At 36.3% G+C, this 25,408-nt stretch overlaps 3 protein-coding genes across 4 annotated transcripts in view; 2 read left to right on the top strand and 1 right to left on the bottom strand.

The window, feature by feature from the left end:
* Position 1: 1 nt before the first annotated feature.
* Positions 2–4,403, top strand: dhrs13a.1 (dehydrogenase/reductase (SDR family) member 13a, tandem duplicate 1). Its single transcript, XM_048180059.1, has 5 exons — positions 2–224; positions 446–564; positions 3,277–3,400; positions 3,555–3,881; positions 3,960–4,403. Exons 1-5 carry the CDS (start codon positions 98–100, stop codon positions 4,217–4,219), a joined length of 957 nt encoding a protein of 318 aa, XP_048036016.1. The 5' UTR covers positions 2–97; the 3' UTR covers positions 4,220–4,403.
* A 1,895-nt stretch (positions 4,404–6,298) lies between these two features.
* dhrs13a.2 (dehydrogenase/reductase (SDR family) member 13a, tandem duplicate 2) lies at positions 6,299–11,539 on the top strand. The gene is made up of 5 exons (XM_048180037.1): positions 6,299–6,598; positions 8,509–8,627; positions 8,699–8,822; positions 8,955–9,281; positions 11,041–11,539. The coding sequence occupies exons 1-5, from the start codon at positions 6,472–6,474 to the stop codon at positions 11,298–11,300; spliced, it is 957 nt and encodes a 318-aa protein (XP_048035994.1). The 5' UTR covers positions 6,299–6,471; the 3' UTR covers positions 11,301–11,539.
* A 3,470-nt stretch (positions 11,540–15,009) lies between these two features.
* Positions 15,010–25,408, bottom strand: part of si:ch211-176g13.8 (F-BAR and double SH3 domains protein 2) — a 20,520-nt gene continuing 10,121 nt past the window's right edge. The window contains exons 13-22 of one of the 2 annotated variants that reach the window (XM_048179966.1): positions 25,072–25,188; positions 23,041–23,139; positions 22,625–22,777; positions 22,415–22,537; positions 22,236–22,319; positions 20,895–21,087; positions 20,544–20,767; positions 20,275–20,425; positions 16,259–16,320; positions 15,010–16,177 (exon numbers count right to left, since the gene is read on the bottom strand). In XM_048179966.1, the coding sequence (XP_048035923.1) occupies positions 16,094–16,177; positions 16,259–16,320; positions 20,275–20,425; positions 20,544–20,767; positions 20,895–21,087; positions 22,236–22,319; positions 22,415–22,537; positions 22,625–22,777; positions 23,041–23,139; positions 25,072–25,188 (1,290 nt within the window). In that variant the 3' untranslated portion in view covers positions 15,010–16,093. Of the gene's footprint in view, positions 16,178–16,258; positions 16,364–20,274; positions 20,426–20,543; positions 20,768–20,894; positions 21,088–22,235; positions 22,320–22,414; positions 22,538–22,624; positions 22,778–23,040; positions 23,140–25,071; positions 25,189–25,408 lie in introns of both variants that reach the window. The other variant, XR_007183286.1, reaches the window with a different exon arrangement.

Genomic DNA, 25,408 nt, shown 5'->3' with positions numbered 1-25,408 from the left:
CAAGAGGGAGGGATTGGCTCGAGCACGCCTTCTTGCTCCAGTCTGCAGAAAAACGAGCTCTTTCATAATCATCTGTTATTGCTCTGATCGTTTGAATATGTTTACCGTTCTGCTTATTTGCGGAGGACTCGTAGGGTTTTACCTGCTGCTGTGCGCGACGGTGTTTAAACTGCGAAAATGCAAAAGTACAGCCAAACTGCACGGGAAGACGGTGGTCGTGACTGGTATGTGTTCGGTTTTAGGGCGTTTGTTTGTTTTCCTTAAACAGTCAACGCATATCTTAATTTTTGTCGTAATTATTTGTAGTTTTAAAGATTTTACGCTTTAGTAAACACATTCTAGTCGTATTACATAACGCAGAACTGACAACTCGTGCACTAAAGTTCACACAGGCGCTCGTGATAAGCAACTGATATGATTGACAGTTGAGCTGGTTTTCTTCCAGGAGCAAACACGGGTATCGGCAAAGCCACCGCGCTGGATCTGGCGAGAAGAGGAGCTCGTGTGATTCTAGCCTGCAGGGATGAAAGCAGAGCTCAGGCTGCTGTCACAGACATCCAGATGGTGAGAGTGACCATTATGTCAACTGTCAAATGGATGATGACCGTTTCTGTTAAGATAAAAGGTCCACTAGGGGGCGCTTGATGGTTCATTCAAAGCAGCCACTTGTCTTGTTTCATAGACATCTGTACAAAATTTTTATATTTTTAATCTGTTAATTGGCATCTTATATGCAAAAGAAAACCTGCAGCATTAGAATATATATACAGGGGCTGGTCATATAATTAGAATATCATCAAAAAGTTGATTTCACTAATTCCATTCAAAAAGTGAAACTTGTATATTATATTCATTCATTACACACAGACTGATATATTACAAATGTTTATTTCTTTTAAACAACTAAGGAAAATCCCAAATTCAGTATCTCAGAAAATTAGAATATTACTTAAGACCAATACAAAGAAAGGATTTTTAGAAATCTTGGCCAACTGAAAAGTATGAACATGAAAAGTATGAGCATGTACAGCACTTAATACTTACTTGGGGCTCCTTTTGCCTGAATTACTGCAGCAATGCGGCGTGGCATGGAGTCGATCAGTCTGTGGCACTGCTCAGGTGTTATGAGAGCCCAGGTTGCTCTGATAGTGGCCTTCAGCTCTTCTGCATTGTTGGGTCTGGCATATCACATCTTCCTCTTCACAATACCCCATAGATTTTCTATGGGGTTAAGGTCAGGCGAGTTTGCTGGCCAATTAAGAACAGGGATACCATGGTCCTTAAACCAGGTACTAGTAGCTTTGGCACTGTGTGCAGGTGCCAAGTCCTGTTGGAAAATGAAATCTGCATCTCCATAAAGTTGGTCAGCAGCAGGAAGCATGAAGTGCTCTACTTCCTGGCATATGGCTGCGTTGACCTTGTACCTCAGAAAACACATTGGACCAACACCAGCAGATGACATGGCACCCCAAACATCACTGACTATAGAAACTTTACACTGGACCTCAAGCAACGTGGATTGTGTGCCTCTCCTCTCTTCCTCCAGACTCTGGGACCCTGATTTCCAAAGGAAATGCAAAATTTACTTTCATCAGAGAACATATCTTTGGACCACTCAGCAGCAGTCCAGTCCTTTTTGTCTTTAGCCCAGGCGAGACATGCTGTCTGTTGTTCAAGAGTGGCTTGACACAAGGAATGCGACAGCTGAAACCCATGTCTTGCATACGTCTGTGCGTAGTGGTTCTTGAAGCACTGACTCCAGCTGCAGTCCACTCTTTGTGAATCTCCCCCACATTTTTGAATGGGTATTGTTTCACAATCCTCTCCAGTGTGCGGTTATCCCTATTGCTTGTACACTTTTTTCTACCACATCTTTTCCTTCCCTTCGCCTCTCTATTAATGTGCTTGGACACAGAGCTCTGTGAACAGCCAGCCTCTTTTGCAATGACCTTTTGTGTCTTGCCCTCCTTGTGCAAGGTTTCAATGGTCGTCTTTTGGACAACTGTCAAGTTAGCAGTCTTCCCCATGATTGTGTAGCCTACAGAACTAACTAGACTGAGAGACCGTTTAAAGACCTTTGCAGGTGTTTTGAGTTAATTAGCTGATTAGAGTGTGGCACCAGGTGTCTTCAATATTGAATCTTTTCACAATGTTCTAATTTTCTGAGATACTGAATTTGGGATTTTCCTTAGTTGTCAGTTATAATCATCAAAATTAAAAGAAATAAACATTTGAAATATATCAGTCTGTGTGTAATGAATGAATAAACAAATAAACAAAGTTTGTTCTGACCAGCGCTCAGTAAAGAAATTGGAAGCACGTGACAACGTCCTCTATATAATGCTTGAGTATTTAATTGAAAATATACAGAGAAGTAAAACTATAGTAAAAAAAAAAAAAAAAGAACAGTTCCACTCCTATTTCTGTAGTATTCAATTTCAGTGTCCACCACTGGTGTGCCCACTTTTTCAGCGGTCTTGGTTCCAGAAGTATTTTTCTTATAGCATGGATTATTTTATTATTTTAATATAATTTTATAATTTCTATTATTTTAATATGTTCCTTAAGGTTGACTTGTAATGTTAACAAAGTTTTTATAAAGATTAAAAAAAAAAAAGCGAAAACACCCGGTTATGATTGCCTAATTTAATTGCATAAAAATTATCAACACCCCATCACTACTGCACGCAAGTAAGTGTTTTGATAACAATAAAGTGATTATGAAATTGTTTACTTATGGTTTGCAACGTAGCTGCTGTTATATCCAATACAGAGGCTGTTTCATCTTTCAACAAAAGTTTCTTTGAGAAAACATATGCAAAGCAATCTGCAGTCAAATGCTCCGAACAAACATATATCCTCCCGATGCCATCCGCCATTAAAAATAAATCATCCTCTTGTTCATGATGCTGGTGGCCATCTGAAGTCTGTACAGAGATGCAAACAAGCTATTTAAACAGGACGTGTCAAAGTAAACTTTCTTTTAATCTTCCAATTGACCTGATGTCAGCAGACTCAAGTCAGAAATTGAACGGGCATCTCTATACTGTAACCAGTGTAGACCGCATCAGTGATTATAATGGGCTCTATTTGCTTTTAATATGACACAACGCTCCTGTCTGGTGTCAGCATCAGCAGTTAAGCAACTGAATACTAGTGTCTAGAGGCAGTTTTGCTCTTAAAAACATTTAACAAATCTGTGATTCTATTCTAAGTTTGCTGAATTTCATTGCCATTAATTACTGCTGTATTGTTGTGCAATGATTTGGAACACAGGAAACAGGAAACAAAGAGGTGTTGTATATGCACTTGGATCTGGCCAGTCTAAAGTCTGTGAGGTCTTTCGCCGAAAACTTTCTCCAGAAAGAATCCAGATTAGACATTCTTATCAACAATGCAGGTAGCTATCAAATATATGCCAATTTATTTTATGCATTGATGCAATTGCTTCCTTTTTAAGACAACTAATTAAAAATCTGCATCAAAAAATCTGTTTAAAAAAATCTGCATCAAAAAAATCTGTTTAAAAGCTTTACTTTTTTTTTTTTCTGTAGGACTTGTAATTGATGGCAAAACTGAGGATGGCTTTGGAAAGATCTTTGGCGTCAATCACCTTGGTCACTTCCTGTTAACCCTCCTACTGCTGGACCGGTTAAAAGAGTGCGGCCCCAGCAGAGTTGTGACTGTGTCTTCAATGGCCCATTGGTGGGGGAAAATCGATTTCAACTGCATCAACACTCATAAAGATTTGGGTTTAGGAAATTCAACATTGGACTTACTGAAGTTGTACGGTCACAGCAAACTCTGCAACGTCCTCTTCACACATGAGCTGGCCAAGAGACTCCAAGGCACAAAAGTCACCTGCTACAGTCTTCATCCAGGTCAGTCCGTGTTCTTTTGGGTACTTGATGAAGTATCATAGGTCATATACGCAGTTAATGCTGATTTATTTATTATAGGGGCCATCAAAACAGAAATCGGTCGTCACAGCAATCTATGGTGGCGGCTGATCATGGCACCATTTTTGCTGCTTTTCTTTTCGGATGTGGATTCTGGAGCTCAGACGTCTCTTCACTGTGCACTTCAAGAGGGTCTTGAGCCCCTGAGTGGACGCTACTTCTCTAGCTGTGCAGTGCAGAATGGTCCTGCTAAAGCCAGAGATGATGCAACAGCCAAAAAGCTTTGGGAAGCCAGTGAGAGGCTTGTTGGTTTAGCATGAGAGCATCAGTTTCATTACACCTGTATAGATGTGCACTTGCACAGTCTTAGTGACACCTGTGGTCAACTGCATTGGATAAACCTTATAAAAAAACCTGTGTAGACTACTTTGTGGTTCATAACATGCTCTGAATGCAACAGTCTGTTTAATTCCTCTAATAAATGCGTTCTTTGATTGTTTTACAGATTGTGTTTGTGCAAATATCACTTATAACAATATCACCTGTAACTTGCAGAAACCTGTTTCACTTCCTGTAGTTTATGCGATAAAGTTTCCACTACATAAAAATCATGTGTCTTTGTCATACCAGAGTAAAGACGAAACACATAAGGTGTGTCTGGGGATGCCGAGGCCTTTACTGTGTTGAATGCGTCACCTCTCCCAGTTAAAATATGTGACTGCTTTAGTAAAGGAACAACATGCACTGTAGATTGCATGTGTCAAAAGTACGTCAAAAGATGCCAACAGTTCTTCTTTGAACCCAGTTACTCAATGACTTCATAATAATGTGATTCAAAATATTTGAATGGTACTGAATGATATCACCTTTACTAGGAATTCAAACAACATTCAACCAATTTCTTTAATTTTACCAATAACTAATACAAACTTGGTGTGTATATATATATATATATATATATATATATATATATATATATATATATATATATATATATATATATATATATAGGGTAACATGGGGGAAGATGCCGCCCTTAAAAATGGGGTAAGATGGCCCCTACTAAGAAGCCCCCCCAACCGGATAAACTTTTACAAAAACTTTTGATATAATTGATATAATTCTTATTAAGTGTCATTAATGTAAAATACTAAATCAACTAATCTATTTGAAATTGAATTTTGACAATTTAGTTGAAAAACTGAAAAACAGATTACAGTCAAAGCAGAATCCCATGTAAAAGAGATTTATCTGACAGGTAAAATTATTCTTCGGCTTGCATAAAGGCATATGAATATTTACTTATTTAATTGACGATGTGTCATACTAGCAACACAATGAAATCAAGCTGAATGATTACACTCAATTAACCAATATGTTTTAATGAAAACGAAAATGCCTGAAATGTCTAATTCATGGAAAATTCAATAATAACCCTGTTAATTACAATAAATATTACTTTTAAAAATAATAACACAAGTAACGTCATGCCACTTGGGGCCTAATTTTATCTTTTTACTTCAAAATAAAAACTGTAACTCTAAATCTAAAAACATTAATGGGCCCACAGATCCCTCATTAACAAACAGACACAAAAACTTTAATATTTAACGTAATACAATTTTTATAGATCACTGTTTTCCAGAGACACAAAATTAGATCATTTAAAGGGATAGTTCACCCAAAAATTAAAATTTGATGTTTATCTGCTTACCCCCAGCGCATCCAAGATGTAGGTGTCTTTGTTTCTTCAGTAGAACACAAATGATGATTTTTAACTGCAACCGCTGCCGTCTGTCAGTCAAAAAATGCAGGTGGATGGGAACTTGGAATATAAGAGTAAATAAAACACGACAGACAAATCCAAATTAAACCCTGCGGCTCGTGACAACACATTGATGTCCTAAGACACGAAACGATCGGTTTGTGCGAGAAACCGAACTGCATTTATATATTTTTTTACCTCTAATACACCACTATGTCCAACTGCATTCAGCACTCGATTCGTTTGGTCTGATCGCGCTCTGACAGCGGCAGTGATGTCTCGCGCATATACTTCAATGAGAGTATATATATTTTTAATTGTTTTCAATTTAAATATTTTTTATTTTATTTAATTTGCAACCTTGTTGTTTATTATGGCCAAGTGTTTTTATTATATAAATTAGGTTCACTTAGCTAATTGTGGTGTTTATTTAATATTTGTTGCTAAAAAAAACAATTCGGGATTAAAATTTTATTTACACTCGTGTTTTTGTCAAATAAGATCATTTAAAACCTAAGAAATCGTTTGACACCCTGACTGATCTGTTGAAACTAAACTTCATTTTTAAGAGTTTCATGCTCTATTTTTCACCCCATTCGTTAACAAAACATGATGAGATGTAAAGATAAAACAGCGATCTTTGGCATTGAACTGTGTATTGTTTGAACTGTGTACACACGCAAACCGGTCCAGTGAGAGCCAAGGGGGCGGGATGGAGAGAAACCCCGGACCGGTTTATCAGGCTCTGGCCCGGGCGGAGAACATAAAAACAGCCCGATGAATCTTGACCGGCAGTAGGTCACAGTCATGTTTCATCTCATCATCGCCGCTGCTCTCCTCGCAGCTCTTTATGTTGTCTTGGTGGAGACTTTGTTTAAGAAGTCCAAATGTAAAGGAACCGCTGATATGACGGGGAAAACGGCCATCATTACAGGTGAGGTTTGTGATTAATGTTTTCATTGTGGTAAACGCAACGCACCTGTGGAAAATGCCGATTTAAATGCGTTTGTCGTCTTTACGTTGGCTTTCTCTTTAAAATGTGATCTGAGACACTGTGAAAACACTTGAAAACAATTATTTTCGTACTCGGTAGCCTATTTTTGTCTCGTTTTTCAGTACAAATATCTAAACATTCGTAAATCAAAATGCGTTTACTTGAGAAAGCAAAATGACTTGGTGTAACGTCGTCATTTATAAATGATGCAGAGTAAATTGTATTTAAAATACAATAATAATATTCAATAAAAAAAATAAAAATACATTTTAGTATTATCATATGACATCCCTTTCATCCAATAAAATTAAAATCTATGTGCCATGTGCTTGACATTTTTGGCAACAAGGAGGAAGTGAAGGAGGTCACATGCTGTCAAAGCTCCATTGTGAGTTCATTTTAGACTAGGAAATACATACAAATTCAACTTTTAAAAATATTATTGTACATCCAAATGTGTTATCTAAAGTTTTTGGTCATTTTAACGCATATTTCGTAAAATCAACAACTCACAGGCCATAAAAATAGTCTTAATCCTTTTTAGGGGATTCATATTTTCAATTTAGCTGCACTGTTGTTCATTACTGGCAGGTAGTATAATAGCCCTTTTGCCTGTGTTTTAGATTGATGTTAGTAAGTTTATAAAAGATAGAGAGGAAAATCTGTACCTTTTCCAGAAAATATTGATGATAGTGATAGCAGTGCATCAGAAAATAAGTCCATAGTAAGAGAAGGTGAGAATAGCAGTGAGGGTGATGGCAGAGATAAGGATTATAAGTCATAGATTGTTGTGGAAGTCAGATATTTTGGTGTATTATCCTATGCCAGTTTGGAAGATGTGATCCACACTACAACCAAAGGTCAGGAAAGATGCCACTGCCTGTTTGTGTCACTACACTGACAAGTAGGGCAAAATGAGTTCAAAAATGACAAAAATCAAGTTACATGTGGAAAGTGTGGGCTACTCTGAGAAAGAAGAGGCTTGATGATTTAAACTTGTGCTACAATCATTGATTTGGACTTCCAAGAAAGACTAAGATATGGTTAAATTGGTTAAACACTAAGATATGGTTTAATTTTAGTTGCATGAAGTTGCATCTGAATTTGTGTGAGGTTTTTGACATTTTCACATGTGAGTTCCAAATTAAATATAGTTGCACCATATGAAATGGAATGTTAATAAAACTTTTTTTTTTTTTTATGTTTTTGAAACACTAAGACCTTTTAACTACTTTTCAGATAGTGAAAATGCATTTGAGTGTGTGTGAAGTTTCAGACAATTTGCCAAAAATAATTGTCCCTAATAGGACAAAGTCCGTTATAAATGATGGCACCCTAAAAAAAGTCAAAGTTCAGATGTAGAAAACTAATTTTGGAAAATGATTTGAGCCTTAAATATTTGTAAAATATAAAGTCATTTTTTTTCTAGCTGTGATTTCATAATTAGTCCCATAGAGGGTTAGATCAGGTTTACTAAAAAATTAAGTGAGTTTATGCTTAAAACAATAAAAAATATCAGTCTGGTAAGAAAAATAATCTTGATATTTCTAATGGAAAATGACAAAAGTACTGTGTGAGGTTGGTGCCGATAGCCTCGTGGGCAGCACTAACATATAGCGCCATTACACTTTGGGCGACCTGAGTTCAATTCCCGACTCACGATCCCGGCCTCCTCTCTCTCTCCCACTTCACTTCCTGTCTGCTTACTGTCCTATCATAATAAAGGCAAAAACACCAAAAATACATCTTTAAAAAAAAAAAAATTGAGAAAATAGTTTTTTTTTTTTTTGTAGTGAACCTGGAATGTGTTTTTGTTTTGTTAATGAGAGATGTTTGGTTTGACGTTTCAGGCGGGAATACCGGTATCGGTAAAGCCACAGCTCTGGATCTGGCTGGTCGTGGAGTAAGAGTAATTCTAGCCTGCAGAAACCAGAAGAAAGCTGAGGCAGCTATAAATGACATCAAGAAGGTGAGGACCATCACTTAAGACCACTAATTCAAAAATTTTTAGTCTTTATTTAACCCATATTTGTTGTTCAGGCCACAGGAAGCAATGATATCCAGTTCATGAAGCTTGATCTTGGAAGTCTCAAATCTGTGCGAGCTTTTGCTGCGAACTTCCTCAAATCTGAGTCGAGACTGGATCTGCTCATCAATAATGCAGGTAATCCAAACCCTCAAAAGTGTTTCAAATCAGAATGTAAACAAATGTTCAAGTTCAGCCATCTTGATTAACCACTTATCTGAACATTAGTGGAAACGTGGCACTGTAATCAAAGGCTTTTTTTCCGTTTAGGTCTTGTTGCGGATGGTCAAACTGAGGATGGTTTTGGCATAGAGTTTGGCGTCAACCATCTTGGACATTTCCTGCTCACATGTCTTCTGCTGGACCGTCTGAAGGAGAGTCCTGCTGCTCGGGTCATCACTCTATCCTCCATGGCCCATCGCTGGGGCAAGATTGATTTTGATTCTCTTATCGCCACCAAAGACCTGGGGTCAGGGAGATACAGCTGGCAGTTCTTCCAGGCCTACTGCAATAGCAAACTCTGCAACGTCCTGTTCACTCACGAACTGGCCAAGAGATTGAAGGGCACTAACGTCACCTGCTACAGTGTTCATCCAGGTACAAATTCATACTTGATATGTATAGTTTAGTAAAATGAAAGTTCTGTCATTATTTAGCCACCCTCATGTTGTTCAAAACCTGCATGACTTTTTTCATTTGTTTGTACATCATTCGAATTCCACTTTTTGCGTTCCACTGAGAAGTTGTACAGGTATGGAATGTCACGAGGTTGAGTAAATGATGGCAGGTTTCACTTGGTCTATTGTATATTGTCAATTGTGAAGCACGGCTCACACAGAAGTCCCTTTTAAACCAAGCAGCTTTCTTTTGGTCATTGCGATAAATCTGTAAAAAATTAGAACCCGTTGCGAATTCTGCGTGCGAAAATCTTTCACCCTTAAGCGAAATTAGAAAGGTAAATTTGACCGTATCTTTAGACCACACACACACACAGAAGCTGTGTCAGAAAAAGCATACTGTCTAGTAAGGTACTACATTTGGTTTGAAACGTTGTGACCATTAAAAAAAAGTGTGTTCTGTATAGTATGAATGAAATTAAGATGTACTATATCAGCCATGTTGTTACTCTCACTTGACCTGCCAGAGTTGTTTCACTGTTATTCACAACTGGTTTCATGGGATAGTAAAGTGTACATTGAATGGAAGCCATAGGTCATCCAGGTACTTTTCGCCTACTATTTTTCCAATATTATGAATTCGTCATACTTTTTTGCTGTGCTGTTTTTTAACGTACTATATAGTATAGAAATAGGCATATTCGTACTCGGCAAGAGTCTTGTTCACTAATCGTGCATATGCACTTATTTGTACATAAAATCTAAGTGTGTTTACAACCAACTGGAGACTCTCGAATGTAAAATCACATATTTCTGATGGCCTTTAATCGTTTAAGTGTACGTTTACATGACAACAATATACTAAAAACTGAAAAGTTTTTCCTTTGTGTTTTTCGCGTACAGACAACGTTGTCAAAACGATTCCCTTCACATGGATCTGCGAAAACAATTAAAAACGCTCTATTATGCTTCCAGGCCAGTAGTTGGCGATGTCACTTTGTCATTTTCAGGCCCCCAAAATGCCGTTCTCTTGTAAATGAATGGCCAAAACGTACAAAATTTTGTCCATTTTTAGTTGAAACAGTGTTCTGTAAACGCCCCCTCGGTCACTTTAAAAGTCTGTAGGCTATATTTTTTTCGAAATGCAAACTAAGTGACTCTAAGAAAGTACTGATTTTATTGAAGCCCTATAAAAATTACCTGACAAAATGCCAGGCCTGATTATACGCCTATACAAATTGCAACTGAGAGGTTCGAAATTTGATCACATTTAGGCTTAGGCGTTTACACGACAACGAGGTACTAAAAACGGAAAAGATTTTCATTTGCGTTTTGCGTACAGACGACAATGTTGTCAAAACGATCCCGTTCACATGGATTCACAAAAACAACTAAAAATGCTGTATTTTGCATACCAAGCCAGTAGATGGTGATGTCACTTTGTAAAGAAACACTACGCGCCTATAGACTGAATACATAATACGCGTGCGCATGATGTCACAGTTTTCACAAATTTACGTTTTTGTAGTTACCATGGAGATGCATGATAATGGTACTGTTTTCAAAAGTTTGCGTTTTCAGGCCCCCAAAACGTGGTTATCGTGTGAATGAATGGCCAAAATGCATACGTTTTCTTCATAAAGTTTATTTTTATTTTTTTATTTTTTTATAAAGGTTTAAAACATGACCAAAAAGTTTGAGAACCACTAACGCATAATATTGCATTACCCCTTTTGCAGGTGTTGTAAAGACCGAGCTTTCCCGCCATGTGAGTCTCTGGCAGAAAGTGTTCATCGAGCCAGTGGCTAGACTGCTGTTCCTGGACCCAAAAACTGGAGCCCAAACGACTCTTCATTGTGCCGTTCAGGAAGGAATTGAGCATTTCAGTGGACGTTATTTCTCATGCTGCGCTGTGGAGGAAGTCGGTGCCAAAGCCAAAGATGACGCGGTGGCCAAAAAGCTTTGGGAAGTCAGTGAACAACTGAGCGGCCTTTCATAAAGCCAGAGGAACTGTTTTATTTCTGGTGGATGGAGACCGTCTGTGAACTTATTTACCCCTAGAGAAAAAAACGAATATGAAGTGACGAAACTGATTGTGGAATTTTTGTGTTTACGGACGCACAATTATTTACTAGGTTTACAGTGTTTTTTTTATTTGTATGTTTATATTAACTGCTGTATGCTGGGTGAGTGTTTTGTTTTTTTTGTTTTTTAACTGTATTAAAGTATGTAATGGAATCACCTTTATCCTGGTTGTTTTTTACTGTATGAAATATGAAATTATATTTGATAATTCAAATATAATCAAAGAAACATGAGCATTGAGCAATACAGTATTTTTTTTTTTTCTTGACACATGCTAATACCCAACAGAATTACAGTAAATTGAGTTTAAAATCAGACATGTAAACCTTTTGTTACATATCACAGCAGGTCATAATTTTTCCAACCGGGGTCCAAAAGGGAAAAGTTTACAGAAAAACAAATGTAAAATTTTTTTTTATAAAAATATTAAACTAAATGAATAAATATGAACTTGGTTAACATAAATTTTAAAAAAAAATCTAACAGTAGATTTATTTAGTACCATAATGAGTAGAAAAAAGGAAAATACTGAATTGTAATAGAAACTAAATATTTTTCAACTTATATTTTATGATTTTTGTAATGGTGTGTTTTTTTTTTTTTTTTTTTTTACACTATCCGTATTTTCACGGACTGTGATGATGACGCGTTTTAACGGTCATCAGCGCATCAGCATCGTAAATCTTGCAACGTTTTTTATATATATATATAGCCTATATATATATATATTTTTTTTTAAATGTATGTACATTTATAGCACTATACTTATTAACTTTTCATCAAATTACAAAAAAAAAAAAAAAAGTTAACTGCTGTGAGGGGCTGTGAAAGTGACGGTAAAGTTGACATTTTCTTCTGACTGCCGTTATCAGTCTCTCCCTATTTTCCCTCTTTTTGAAAGTTGTAAAAACAGTTTTTCTTTTGCTATCTGAGAAAATCAGTCTCTTAGATCAGTGTTTCTCAAATTGGGGTAAGCGTACCCCTGGGGGTACGTAAGGTGACAAAAGGGGGCACGCGAACAAAATGCGGAGTAGTTAATTTGACTCTACCATACCTTAAAATAATATTAAAACCGAGCATGTATTTCTAACTGGCAAAATGCCGTAAATCCATTGCAAAACATGAGGTAATTTGATTAAATGTAGTCTAAAATGACTGCATCCACACAAGCAGCATGCATATGATAGATTGCGTGCAGTCTGCTGCCTTAAATCGCGCTAAATTACTGCTGTTCTCGACAATGCACTTTTGTAAAAGTGGGGATTGAGCACTTACTAGCATGAAGAACAAATATAGAAACAGATAGTGGATTAATTTCGATTTAAGACTCAAACTTTCTTCGATACAAAAACATATCTTGTGAGTTCTTGTATTTAATGTTGATAACGAGGAAGAATGCAGTTGTACCTAAATATCCACATGACTGCAAACGTGCATTATTAGGCTATACAACAGGTCAAAAAACAAAACGTACATTTTAAACACAGTACTGTCAGTATTTACTCTATTTTGCAACGAAAAAATATTTCTAACGAAAACCAGAGCACAAACAACACACGAATGCGGCTTTGAACGAATCGTGAGAGTCAAAGATTCAGTGATTCATTCACAGCCACTTGCTTCGTCACTGAATGAATGACTCGATGACTCACTCATAAAAACAGTGACTTGCTGCCACCTACTGGCGGTTTTATTTTAATATTTAAAAGTTTTTCTTGGTTTTACCATCATTGCATATTTCTCTATTGAACATTTTTTATTTAAAACATTATTTATTTTATAAAGTTATTCATAAACGTAAAAATATGCACTGGAAAATCAATTTAGGGGGCAAATATTGTCCCTTAATGGAAAAGGTGTGACTGCAGTCGAAGTGGAAGAGAGGGGGTACACAGAAGGATGGTGATCCCTTCAGGGGGTACTCCACGCTAAAAAGTTTGAGAACCACTGTCTTAGATGACACGGACCCCCAGATATTATCGTTTTAATGCGAGAGAGCCCCATTCTAAAATTTACTATTGTATGATATTGTATTTCTTTTTGATGTATTATTTGTATCATTTTAATATTAATCAATTTCTTATTTATTTAGTGGTAATAGTCACAGACCCCAAATATAGACCCTTTTTACATATCCGGTTTCTCGAAGCGGAAGTCGTCATGAGAATACATTATATATTTTATGTATGTGTCACTGTGGAGTCAAATTAATGCCTTAATGTTTTGCACAAAAATAAAGTTTTGCAAAACAAAAAAAAGAATTGAGCAATAAAAAAGTGTTTTGCAAACAAAAATAATAAATTGCAAAATAAAATAAAGTAGTGCAAAAATAAAAATATAATCAATTATAAAAATCAATGACAGCTGTAAACCTATTTTATCTTTGCCACATATTTTTCATGCTCAAACCTACTAAATCATTTGCAACGCTCATTTTATTCTGCATTTAAGTCAAGCGTGCGCTCACGATACTGGTTTTTCTTTGCGCTGCACTTTTCTGTGCGGTTCTCTTTATGGCACTGGTTTGACGTGGGGGTGGAGTCAAGAAACGGGGGCACGCCCCCGCGAAATGCACTGGAGGGGAACGTAATCGGCGACAGGTGAAATAATTCTTTGACATGGTTAAAAATAATGAAAGGTTTGTTTTTGTTGGTTTGTTTAGCATATGTTGCCGGCCGCCGATTACGACCCCCTCCAATGCATTTCTTATAGTAATATGACTATTGCGCTCTGTCTCACTGCCTGTATCCACCTTTGTGTCCTTAAACATTCGTTTGGGGGTCGACAGCTTATAAAAACTTATTTCTGGGTTTTTTAGCTTGTTAGCTGTACACCTTGTCACACAGCAGCTTTTAGGCATTGTTCTGTTTTTTGTAATACGTCAGAAAAGACAAGAAGGCAGCCTCACGCAATACAAAGTCAATGGAGACGGTTGGATTGCCCCCCCCCCCCCCCGTTTCTTGACTCCACCCCCACGTCAAACCAGTGCCATAAAGAGAACCGCAGAAGAACCGCAAAAGTGCAGCGCAAAGGAAAACCAGTATCGTGAGCGCACGCTTGACTGAAACGCAGAATAAAATGAGCGTTGCAAACGATTTAGTAGGTTTGAGCATGAAAAATATGTGGCAAAGATAAAATAGGATTACAGCTGTCATTGATTTTTGTAATTGATTATATTTTTATTTTTGCACTACGTTATTTTATTTTGCAATTTATTATTTTTGTTTGCAAAACTTTTTTCTGCTCAATACTTTATTTTCCCTTTGCAATTCTTTATTTTTGTTTGCAAAACATTTTTTTATTGCTCAATTCTTTTTTGTTTTGTTTTGCAAAACTTTATTTTTGTGCAAAACTTTAAGGCATTAATTTGACTCCATAGAAAACCCCTGAAGGAGGAAATTGCAGCTCTTAAACTATGACTATCATCGGCTATATCACACGTGAAATGAGATCAAGTGTAAAATTCACCTAACACTGCTGACGTGCTTTTGGCGGTAGATCGCATTTCAGGCATGTTTGTCTTGGTCTAGTACGTGATGTCTTCTCAAGTTAAACCCCACAGGTGTTTGAGACGTGCTCACCTGTGCAGGAGCATGTGTCTTGCAATGCAGGGAATGAGCGAATTACGTTCATTATTAGGTGGTTTTAATGAGTTTGTGACTTCAGGCTAGAACTGAAGAGTGCACGACACATACATCAAATTGTCTTCCCGCTTCATTTGAGGTTACAGAAACCGAACAATTACATTTATCCAATTTTATTGTATACCATTTTACAAGATGTGTTTTTCACTTTCGCTTTTTTATCTTACCATAGCAGCCTTTGAACAGTCATCATGAACAACATGAAATCTGACAAGAACACAACTTCAGCACCATCCTGAGACATAATGTCAAAAAGACACAAAAACTGAGAAATTTTATCAGTAAACCTCAGAATTTTTACTAAATGAAGAGTTTGCCGCAAAAAGTCTGTCATCATTTGCACATTACAAAATGTTTTAAAATCTAGGCTTTCCCATACAATAACAATGAATAAACATGTGGCCACTAAAGTTTTTCCCTTTTTGAATTCCACAGAAGAAATAGGTATGGAAGAAGATGATATTGAATAAATGACAGCAAAAGTTTCATGGATCTCTTTAAACTTGAATGCACCGAAACTAAAATGGTCTCAATGATCTCTTTTATGATTATATAGACAGAAAATGACAAGAAGACAGTTTCAAAAATAAAACAAAATACTGTAATGCATTATAAACTGCATCTAAAGTGCTCAGGTTGAGTTTAGCCTCCTGGAATTTAAAATAGCTAAAAATATATGTGAATATTCATTCAAATAATGGCCGTGACAGATCAGACAAGTAAAATACTGACAAAAAATGTTACAGATAAGCTAAAACTGTAATATGCTCCTAAAATGTTTAGCCCTAAAATTGTTTATGGACAGAATCATACGCAATAATCTCTCACAAGTCAACACTGAAATTGCCACTTTTCCCTTTAAAGTCTCTTTGTAGCTCTAGTAAAGCCTTGTTGTGTTTTAATTGCCCTCAAAAAGCTGAAGAAGAAGGTGTGGGACCACATTAAATAATGGTCAGCTTGTGCATCCATATCTTTATTAAAAAGTTCCTGAATGTCCTCTCTGCATGGGATTGAATTCACATGGTGCATTCAAGCAGGGTAGCGTCAATCTTGTCGAATGTGCTCACACCAGTGTGATCTCCACCTCTTCTCTCTTCTGCACCTGGCCCTGCGCCTGCTGTTTGGGTGGAGGAGGAGCAGCTCGTACCTGCAGAAAACAAAAACACCCATCAGATTTCACACATATGCGCCCATCACAGGCATGTAGCTTTAGGAGTGCTGATCTCACAGGTCTCAGGGTGCCTGACCCGCCCTCTCCTGGGGACCTGGGTGATGTGGTGTAGGCGTGGCCTGTGGAGGACACAGATGACTGTGATTTGTCAAGAGCATAAATCTAAGAATAGAACAATGGAGACAGAGCGACACGAGTCATGATGTGAAAACCAAATGAATCATTAGATACAATGCACTTATTGTGTACATACATGTTTTTACATTGTAGTTATATTTTAAAAACACCTGCATGTAATTACATCTGTAATTAATTTCTGTAATTACATTTATAATTACACAGTTGACCCATCCCTTAACCCTTACCCCTATACTTAAACCTACCCATACCACCAAAGTTTTCCCTAACCTTACCTGTATCCCACCTCAATAGCAGCAAAAGTGTTTTTCAATTCAATATGAACCCAATAAGTACATTGTACTTATTTTTTGATGTAAGCACATAGTAGTTAAGGCCACTTAATATAAAGTGGGACCCATATTACTATGAGAACTACGCCCACTGGAGGGTAACATAATCAGCGACAGGAAATATAATATATAAAACTGACATTTGGATATTTGACTTAACAGTGACTACATGTTTACTGCACACGTAGGCTTACTGAGGCATACTGAGTGTCAGGATCCCAAAATTTACCCATTCTTCCTGTTGATACTTCATGTCTTATTGCCTGTATCCACTTTTGTCTGCTTAAAGGCTGGCTTTTACGGTTCGGAAGCTCATAAAAACTTAGTTCTGTTTTTTTTAGCTTGTTTGCTGTACACCTTGTCACACAGCAGCTTTAAGGCATTGTTCTGTTTTTTGTTCAGAAATGACAAGGAGGCAGCCTCACGCAATACAAAGTCAATGGAGACGGTTGGATTGTTTTCCCCTCCGGTGTGGGCGTGGCCTAAATGCGCTCTGTCTCTATGGCATCAGCAGTGTTGTTTTAGTATCATCTTTAAGAATATTTTATTTTCAGATTTCCCATTTTCAATTTCATTTTAAAGTTTTAGTAATTTTGATGTGTGGTTTTGTCATTTTTATTAGATTTAGTTTTTTTTTTTTAAATATCTATATAGTTATTCATTTTTATTTCAATTTTAGTTACTTTAGTACATCAAGTTAAACTAAATGAAAATGAGAAATGTTGCTTTAGCAACTAGCTGAAAGAAGTTTAAGTTTTTATATTATATACTATATTTTATGTCAGTAAATGTTTATTTTTTTATTTTATTAAGAAACTTTTTTTTTTTTATCGTTTTAGTATAAGAATAATAATCCTGGGCCTTAGTGTTGCTACTGTTACCAAAAACTAAAACTTTTTAGAAATTATTTTATCATAATTTCTTATATTAAATTTCTTTTTTTTATTATTACTTGAAATAAAGCTGAAATAAAATAAAACATAAATATTAGAAGAAAAACTTAAATGAAGCATGGCCTTGGCAGCTAACTGAAATAAATAAAAGTTAAAGTACTAAAATGACTAAAGCCAAAACAAAAATAAAAAATTAAAGCTCAATAGAAAATATATATATATACAGTGGTGGTCAGAATTATTGGCACCCTTGGTAAATATGATCAAAAATGACTGTAAAATTTTTTTATCCTTTTGATCTTTAAACGTGCTAAAGAGGATGTTTTGTTTTATAAATTTTTGCAATATTACTTGAAACTGTCTTTACTAACTGATAAAAGACTATTTATTAGGTGCACTGCAAGTAATAATATTAATATACATCGTCTGTGCACGAGGTAGGGCCTTAAAAACATCAGCCAATCGTTTACGCGATCATCGCATAAACGATTGGCTCTCTGGCTTGTCAATCACTGCTGTGACGTTCCTTGTGAGAGACGAGCATGGCTGCGCGCTCCAGTAACTTTCCACACTCTACAGGCGCTGCATGCAATGATTTTGTCAGGAGACAGGAGTAACAACTGCAGATTATGAGTTACCTGCGGTGAGTCCGACATAATGAATCCAAAAAACATGACACAGCGAATGCCGGTGGTAAACACTCGTGTTCCAATACTCGTGCACTAGTTTTGGGAGGCGTTCCTTTGAAGTGAGCTGTGAAGGAGGGGGGCTGTTCTTACGCATGCGCTCATTTCAAAAACTCACTAACAGTCTTTGGATTCTCAGTCGACGAAAAAATCCTCTCTATCACCTTTAATTCATAAAATTAGCAGAAATCTAACCTTTCATTGAAGGAAAAGAATCAAAAGTGAGGGGAAAATCAGATTATGAAATAAATGTTTTTCTCCAAAACACTTTGGGCACAATTATTGCCACCCCTAGAATATTTTATGAGTAAAATATCTCTGAAGTATATTCCCATACATATTTACATTTTTTTAGCACACCAGGGTGATCATGAACATGAAATTGTCCAGCCATGACTTCCTGTTTCACAGGAATATAAACATGAGGAAACACAAAGGCCAAATTCCCCTAATCATTCACCACAATGAGAAAAACCAAAGAATATAGTTCTGATGTGCAGCAAAAGATTGTTGAGCTTCACAAAATAGAAAGTGTCTGTAAGAAAATAGCTAAAGCATTGAAAATCCCCATTTCCACCATCAGGGCAATAATTGAGAAGTTCCAGTTAACTAAAGATGCTACAAATCTGCCTGGAAGAGGACGAGTGTCTAAATCATAGTAATGCATGGTGAGGAGGAAAGTTTGAGTGGCCAAAGACTCTCCAAGGATCACAGCTGGAGAATTGCAGAGATTAGTTGAGTCTTGAATCTCAGAAAGCCTAAAAAAAAAAATTATCAAACAGCACCTACATCCCCACAAGTTGTTCGGGAGGGTTTCAAGAAAAATCCTCTGCTCTTATCCAGAAGCAATCTCCAGCATATTCAGTTGTCAGACACGACTGGAAACGGGACCGGCTTCTATGGTCAGATGAAACTAAAAAAAGAGCTTTTTGGCAGCAAACCCACCAGATGGGTTTGGTGCACACATGGATAAAAAGTACCCCATGCCCACGGTTAAATATACTGCTGGATCTTTAATGTCATGGGCCTGTTATTCTGCTGGAGGTCCTGGACATCTTGTTCAGATACATGGTATCATGGATTCTATGAAATACCAACAGATAAAAATTCAAAACCTGACCGCTTCTTCTAGAAATCCAACAATGGGCCATGGTTGATCTTCCATTAGGACAATTATCCAAAACAAACATCAAAACCAACACAAAAATGTGTCACTGAGCACAAAATGAAGCTTCTGCCATGCATCTTCCCAGTCCCCTGACCTGAACCCTAAAGAAAATGAGTGGAGTGAACTGAAGAGAAGAAGCACTAACATGGAGCTGGAATCTGAAGGATCTGGAGAGATTCTCCATGAATGGTCTCTGATCTCTTGTCAGATGTTCTCCAAACTCATCAGGCATTATAGGTGAAGACTCAGAGCTGTATTCTTGGCAAAAGGAGGTTACAAAAATTATTGAATAAAAGGGTGCCAATAATTTATTTATTTATTTCATAATGTGACTTTCCCCCCACTTTCAATTCTTTTTCCTTCAATGAAAGGTTAGACTTTTGCTAATTTTATGAATTAAAGATGAAAAGGATAAACAATGCAGATTTATTTTTACAGTCATCTTTGATTATATTTACCAAGGGTGCCAATAATTCTGACCACCACTGTATATATATAAAAAATAAATAAATAAATAAATAAAATGACAAAAGCACAAAAATTACTAAAACTAAAATATATTAATAATATAAAAAATTATGAATAGATACTATAATATTATATAATATAAATACTAAAATAACACTGGTAGGCCTACTAACAAAAAGTTCATTCAGTAATCTTTTTTTTTTTCTTTAGAAAAAAATATAATGCTTATTTGTAAGTAGCTAAATTAATAAAAGGAAATAATGTTTTTTTATTCAAGATTTTTAAGATAGACAATCAGGTTGTGAGATTTAACGTCACTAGAACCGTTACGTCAAGTGTGAGGTTTACTATAAAGCTTTAGGGTTTGCCGTGGTGCTCTGTGTCTTACTGTGGCTCAAGATTTTGGGGGGTTCTGGGGTTTGATAGCCATTTAAACTGAGTGTGCCGGTCAAAGACGGCAGCGGGACAGACTCTGGACTGTTACAGGAAGGAAACACAGTGGGTGGACAAGCGGCTTGATCCAGAACTGACAGAGACACCTGGTGGTCAGAAACAGCAATTACAAAAAATAATTCAACATGAGCTTACTATAAACATGAAGTGAAACATGAAACTTTTTCAATGCAGCCTGTGTTTCCCAGTAGTATTTGTATAAACCTGCATGTTCATGCTCTTGTGTGTTTGTGCACCCTCCGGTCCGCATAGATCCTCCACTAACACTGCGGGAAAGACGCCCACTGCGCCATTGAACTCGCCCTCCCAGAAGCCATCATCTTCCTGGTTGTGTTTACTGAGAATACAAATAACGGCTCCCTCAGGGAAGGACAACTCGTCCTCTGTCTGAGCCTCATAGGCATACAGAGCCCTGGCCAGATTTATGGCTGTGAAAAAGAGGAAGAAGGCAGAAAATGTTTGTTAAATTCTCTCAAGCATTCAATACTAGCAAAGTGTAATAAATTCTATAAACTTATTTTATACTAGATATAATAGTATAATGGGTGGTCTCACCGCTGGCATGACTGTTCAAGCTACTCTGGGTAAGTGTCTCTATTTCTGGCTCTTGTTCTGTAGAAGTGCTGGAGGTGTGTGATTGGGCATCAATGCTGGAGAGAGACTGGATCATGCTCAGAAGAGAGCTGGTGGTTGGAAGCTGCAGGTATTTCTCCGGCACATATCCCACCTGCCCTGTTCGGTTCCTTGCCTGAAAAATCAAAACTTGTCCAATAAATGCCAACATAATTATTAAAGTGACATCTAGTTCAGGTGTTTTCAAACCACAAGGGGATGCCTGTGGAAAAATTGAGACATAAAAAAAATACAATTTATTTAACAGAATGAAATAAAATCCAAATATGTATTTAGTTTGTAAAAAAAATAAAATAAATAAATAAATAAATAAATAATATTATATCTATCTCTCTCTCTCTCTCTCTCTCTCTCTATATATATATATATATATATATTTCTTTGAAGTAAAAATGTAAATCTAAATATCATTTTAAAATATTTACATAATTTAAATTAGTTTCAACATTTCATTTAGCAAATTCTCAAAATGTACTAATTATGTTTAGAATTATATTTATAATTATTATATATATATACACACACTACCATATAAAAGATTAGGGTCTGTAAGATTTTGTAATGTTTCTGAAAGAAACAATTATTTTAATTTATTTTTATGCAATTATTTTATTAAAATACAGTAAAAACAGATTTTTTTTATTTTTTAAAATAAAAAATTTATTTAAAATATATTTAAAATATATATTTTAAAATTGTTATTTTTATTTTAATGCATTTTAAAATGTAACATTCCTGTGATGCAAAGCTGGATTTTCAGCATCAGTCTTCAGTGTCACATGATCCTTCAGAAATCATTCTAATATGCTGATTTGCTGCTCAAGAAACATTATTTCTTATTATCAATATTGAATGCAGTTCTGCTGCTGTATATTTTAGTGTAAACCGTGATGCACTTTTTTACATTTGATGAATAGCCATCAATTTTATTTGAAATAGAAATATTTTGCAACATTAAACATAAATTTCTTTACTGTCACTTTTGATGAATTGAATACATCCTTACTAAATAAGTGTTCATTTCTTTCAAAAATAATCTTACCGACACCAAAATGTTAAAAGATATTGTATAATATTTATAACAATTTTGTAAATAATTAAATAAATTATATTTTTCCTCACACAGTTTAAATGGATCTGTATATATGAAAATGTATAATTATTAAATAAAAAATATATGCCTTTTTATTTTAGGGAAGGGCAAGGGAATACGCATTAAAAAGTTCAAAAATCTAGATATAGATTGATTTGGTGTGCGTGTACCTTAACCCAGTCCTCCATGTCTCCATCATCAATAAGCTCCAGTATTTCCTGTTCCTGGATGGTGAGCTCATCAGGCTGGGATGCCTGTGGAAGTAAAGCACAGGAAATGACATCACAAATGCATGAACAGAAATCTGAAAGCCTGGCGAATGACAGGCTAGACCAGACAAGGTATGTACCTGATACGAGTACAGCACAGAGCAGGTGAGCGGGTAGTTCCTGTGAGTGCTGGAGGGGCTGGAACTGCTGTCGTCTAACGTCTCTGTGTCCTCATCATCTTCTCTCTCCAAATCTACAGAGTGCTTAAGACATTTGTTGTAAAACATGATTATAATGTGTTATAGGGGTCTATGTGAATCTGGCTTTGACTGTAAGCGATTGAGACTTACAGAGAATGGCGGTTCATGGGTATTGAGGGCCGCCCATCTCTCGTTCTCCAGTTCCTCCATCACTTGGTTCATGGCACTCTTCAGCCAGACGTCTACAGCCACACCCACATCTCTGAGGAGGTTCAGACGCACCTCTGCCTTTAGTTTCACCGTCTACAGGAAGAGTGGACTCATTATCTACCCACCAATTGTTTAACTATTCCAACAACTCTTGATACAAGAAGTGGTACTGTGTCTAAATACATGAGAAAATGTGCAGCTTATTTTAATGAGCAGTTTAACGAGTAGTGACCAGCAGAGGGAGTTTGATGCCACTGAGCCAATATTTTCATTTCACACTAAGTTTCTCCCAGAGGTGACAGACAACTTCTGATCTGGAGTGATATACTGTACAAACACAAATAAACACTCTTCACCTCTGATTTCCGAATGCATTCTCTTGCATCGTCCATTTTCAGTTCCAGCTCGTTGTTATTCTGGTCCTGTTGGTGCGACTCTATATACTCGGACAGAGTCTAAAAAACATCAAACCAAACACAAATTTCATATTATACATTAAAATATTGCAATGCCTAAATTCACTAGCAGCACTATTAATATTGTTTTTATTTTTTTATTTTAAATTTATTGAGACAAAATAGAGTTATAATCATTAATTTATTTAATTTAGTTTTTTTTTATAAGTTTATAAAACTTATAACTTATGTTTTTTTTAATATTGGCCATTTAGACAAAAATATTTTAGGTTACATAATAGAACAATTAATTTTATTAATTTTAATAAAACAATATTTTATTAGTTTGCATTTATTTTAATATTGGCCATTTAGGCAAAACATTTTAGATTCGACAATAGAATAATTAACTTTATTAAAGGTGCCCTAGAATCAAAAATTGAATTTATCTTGGCATAGTTGAATAACAAGAGTTCAGTACATGGAAATGACATACAGTGAGTCTCAAACACCGTTGTTTCCTCTTTCTTATATAAATCTCATTTGTTTAAAATACCTCAGAAGAACAGGCGAATCTCAACATAACGCCGACTGTTACGTAACAGTCAGGATCACTAATATGTACGCCCCCAATATTTGCATATGCCAGCCCATGTTCAAGCATTAGACAAGGGCAGGATGTCTGGATGTGCACAGCTGAATCATCAGACTTGTTAAGCAAGCAAGGACAACAGCGAAAAATGGCAGATGGAGCAATAATAACTGATTTGATCCATGATATCATGATATTTTTAGTGATATTTGTAAACTGTCTTTCTAAATGTTTCGTTAGCATGTTGCTAATGTACTGTTAAATGTGGTTAAAGTTACCATCGTTTTTTACTGTATTCACGGAGACAAGACTGTCATTACTTTCATTTTTTAAACACTTGCAGTCTGTATAATTCATAAACACAACTTCATTCTTTATAAATCTCTCCAACAGTGTGTAATGTTAGCTTTAGCCACAGAGCACCATCAAACTCATTCAGAATCAAATGTAAACATCCAAATAAATACCATACTTACATGATTAGACATGCTGCATGACGAACACTTTGTAAAGAAGAATTTTGAGGGTTATATTAGCTGTGTGAACTTTGTTTATACACTGTTTAAGGCAAGCGCGAGCTCCGTGGACGGGGAGCGTGACCATTTAAAGGGGCCGCAGCCTAAATCGGCTCATATTTAATGATGCCCCAAAATAGGCAGTTAAAAAAATTAATAAAAAAAAAAAATCGATGGGGTATTTTGAGCTGAAACTTCACAGACACATTCAGGGGACACCTTAGACTTATATTACATCTTTTAAAAAGACGTTATATGGCACCTTTAATTTTCATTAAAGGGGACCTATTTTGCAAAATTCACTTTTATGAGGTGTTTGAACATCAATGCGTGTCTGTTCAATGCTGAATTCTGAAAGATGGGTCAATACTAATGCTTCGTGCTCAAACTTCATATCCAGAACCAATGCTGCCCTCATGTGCTATCGGAATTATCGTAAACAAGCGTTTCCTAGTTAAAAATTGCACATGAACACCCTTTCTGACATTTTTGGTTCATAAGATTGTCCTGTTTTGTTGTTGCCGGTATGCCGGAGCATGAGCTCTTGAAACTCTGGAAAGGGGGCCGGGAGCACCAGCTCATTTGCATTTAAAGGGACACACTCAAAAATGGCACGTTTTTGCTCACACCTAAAAAGTGGCAGTTTTAACATGCTACAATAAATGATCTCTGGGGTATTTTGAGCTAAAACTTCACATACACACTCTGGGGACACCAGAGACTTATTTTAAATCTTGTAAAAAGGGGCATAATAGGTCCCTTTTAAAAAATCATAAATTGTTTTATATTTATTTTAATATCGGACACTCAACCAGAATTAGTGCAACCCTATAACCCTATTTTAATATCACAAATCAAAATCATATTGTTTCAGTGACCCCTCACCCGTTGCGTGAGAATGATGTTCTTGTGTTCCCTGGCCACACGTGTGGCCCATTTCCGTGCTTCCTTATTCAGACTGTGTTCTTCAGCCGTGCCACTCTCCTTCAACAGTTCCCTGACCTGAAGAGATGAAGAGAGAGAGAGAGTGTTGACTAATTCACTAGTTAACAAATTGACTAATTTGAACACAGAGCCTTTTTCTGCACATGAAACCTTCTCAGTGCACACGTGTACACAAAAGTCACAGCATAACTTGGAACAACATCAATCTCCAAAATCAGATGAACAGATCTTTGCTTAACGAGACTGTCTGTAAATATTGACAGATTAAATGATTAAG

The sequence above is a fragment of the Megalobrama amblycephala genome, linkage group LG2 (assembly GCF_018812025.1).
Source record: "Megalobrama amblycephala isolate DHTTF-2021 linkage group LG2, ASM1881202v1, whole genome shotgun sequence".
Classification (NCBI taxonomy): Eukaryota; Metazoa; Chordata; class Actinopteri; order Cypriniformes; family Xenocyprididae; genus Megalobrama; species Megalobrama amblycephala.
The sequence above is the reverse complement of the archived record's forward strand: the minus strand, read 5'-3'. Positions and strand labels throughout refer to the sequence as shown.

Coding starts and splice junctions, on each gene's coding strand:
- dhrs13a.1 (XM_048180059.1), top strand. CDS start 98: ATGTTTACCGTTCTGCTTATTTGCGGAGGACTCGTAGGGTTTTACCTG. Junction 565..3,276: donor CTGTCACAGACATCCAGATG/GTGAGAGTGACC, acceptor TTTGGAACACAG/GAAACAGGAAACAAAGAGGT. Junction 3,882..3,959: donor CTGCTACAGTCTTCATCCAG/GTCAGTCCGTGT, acceptor TATTTATTATAG/GGGCCATCAAAACAGAAATC.
- dhrs13a.2 (XM_048180037.1), top strand. CDS start 6,472: ATGTTTCATCTCATCATCGCCGCTGCTCTCCTCGCAGCTCTTTATGTT. Junction 6,599..8,508: donor GAAAACGGCCATCATTACAG/GTGAGGTTTGTG, acceptor TTGACGTTTCAG/GCGGGAATACCGGTATCGGT. Junction 8,628..8,698: donor CTATAAATGACATCAAGAAG/GTGAGGACCATC, acceptor TTTGTTGTTCAG/GCCACAGGAAGCAATGATAT.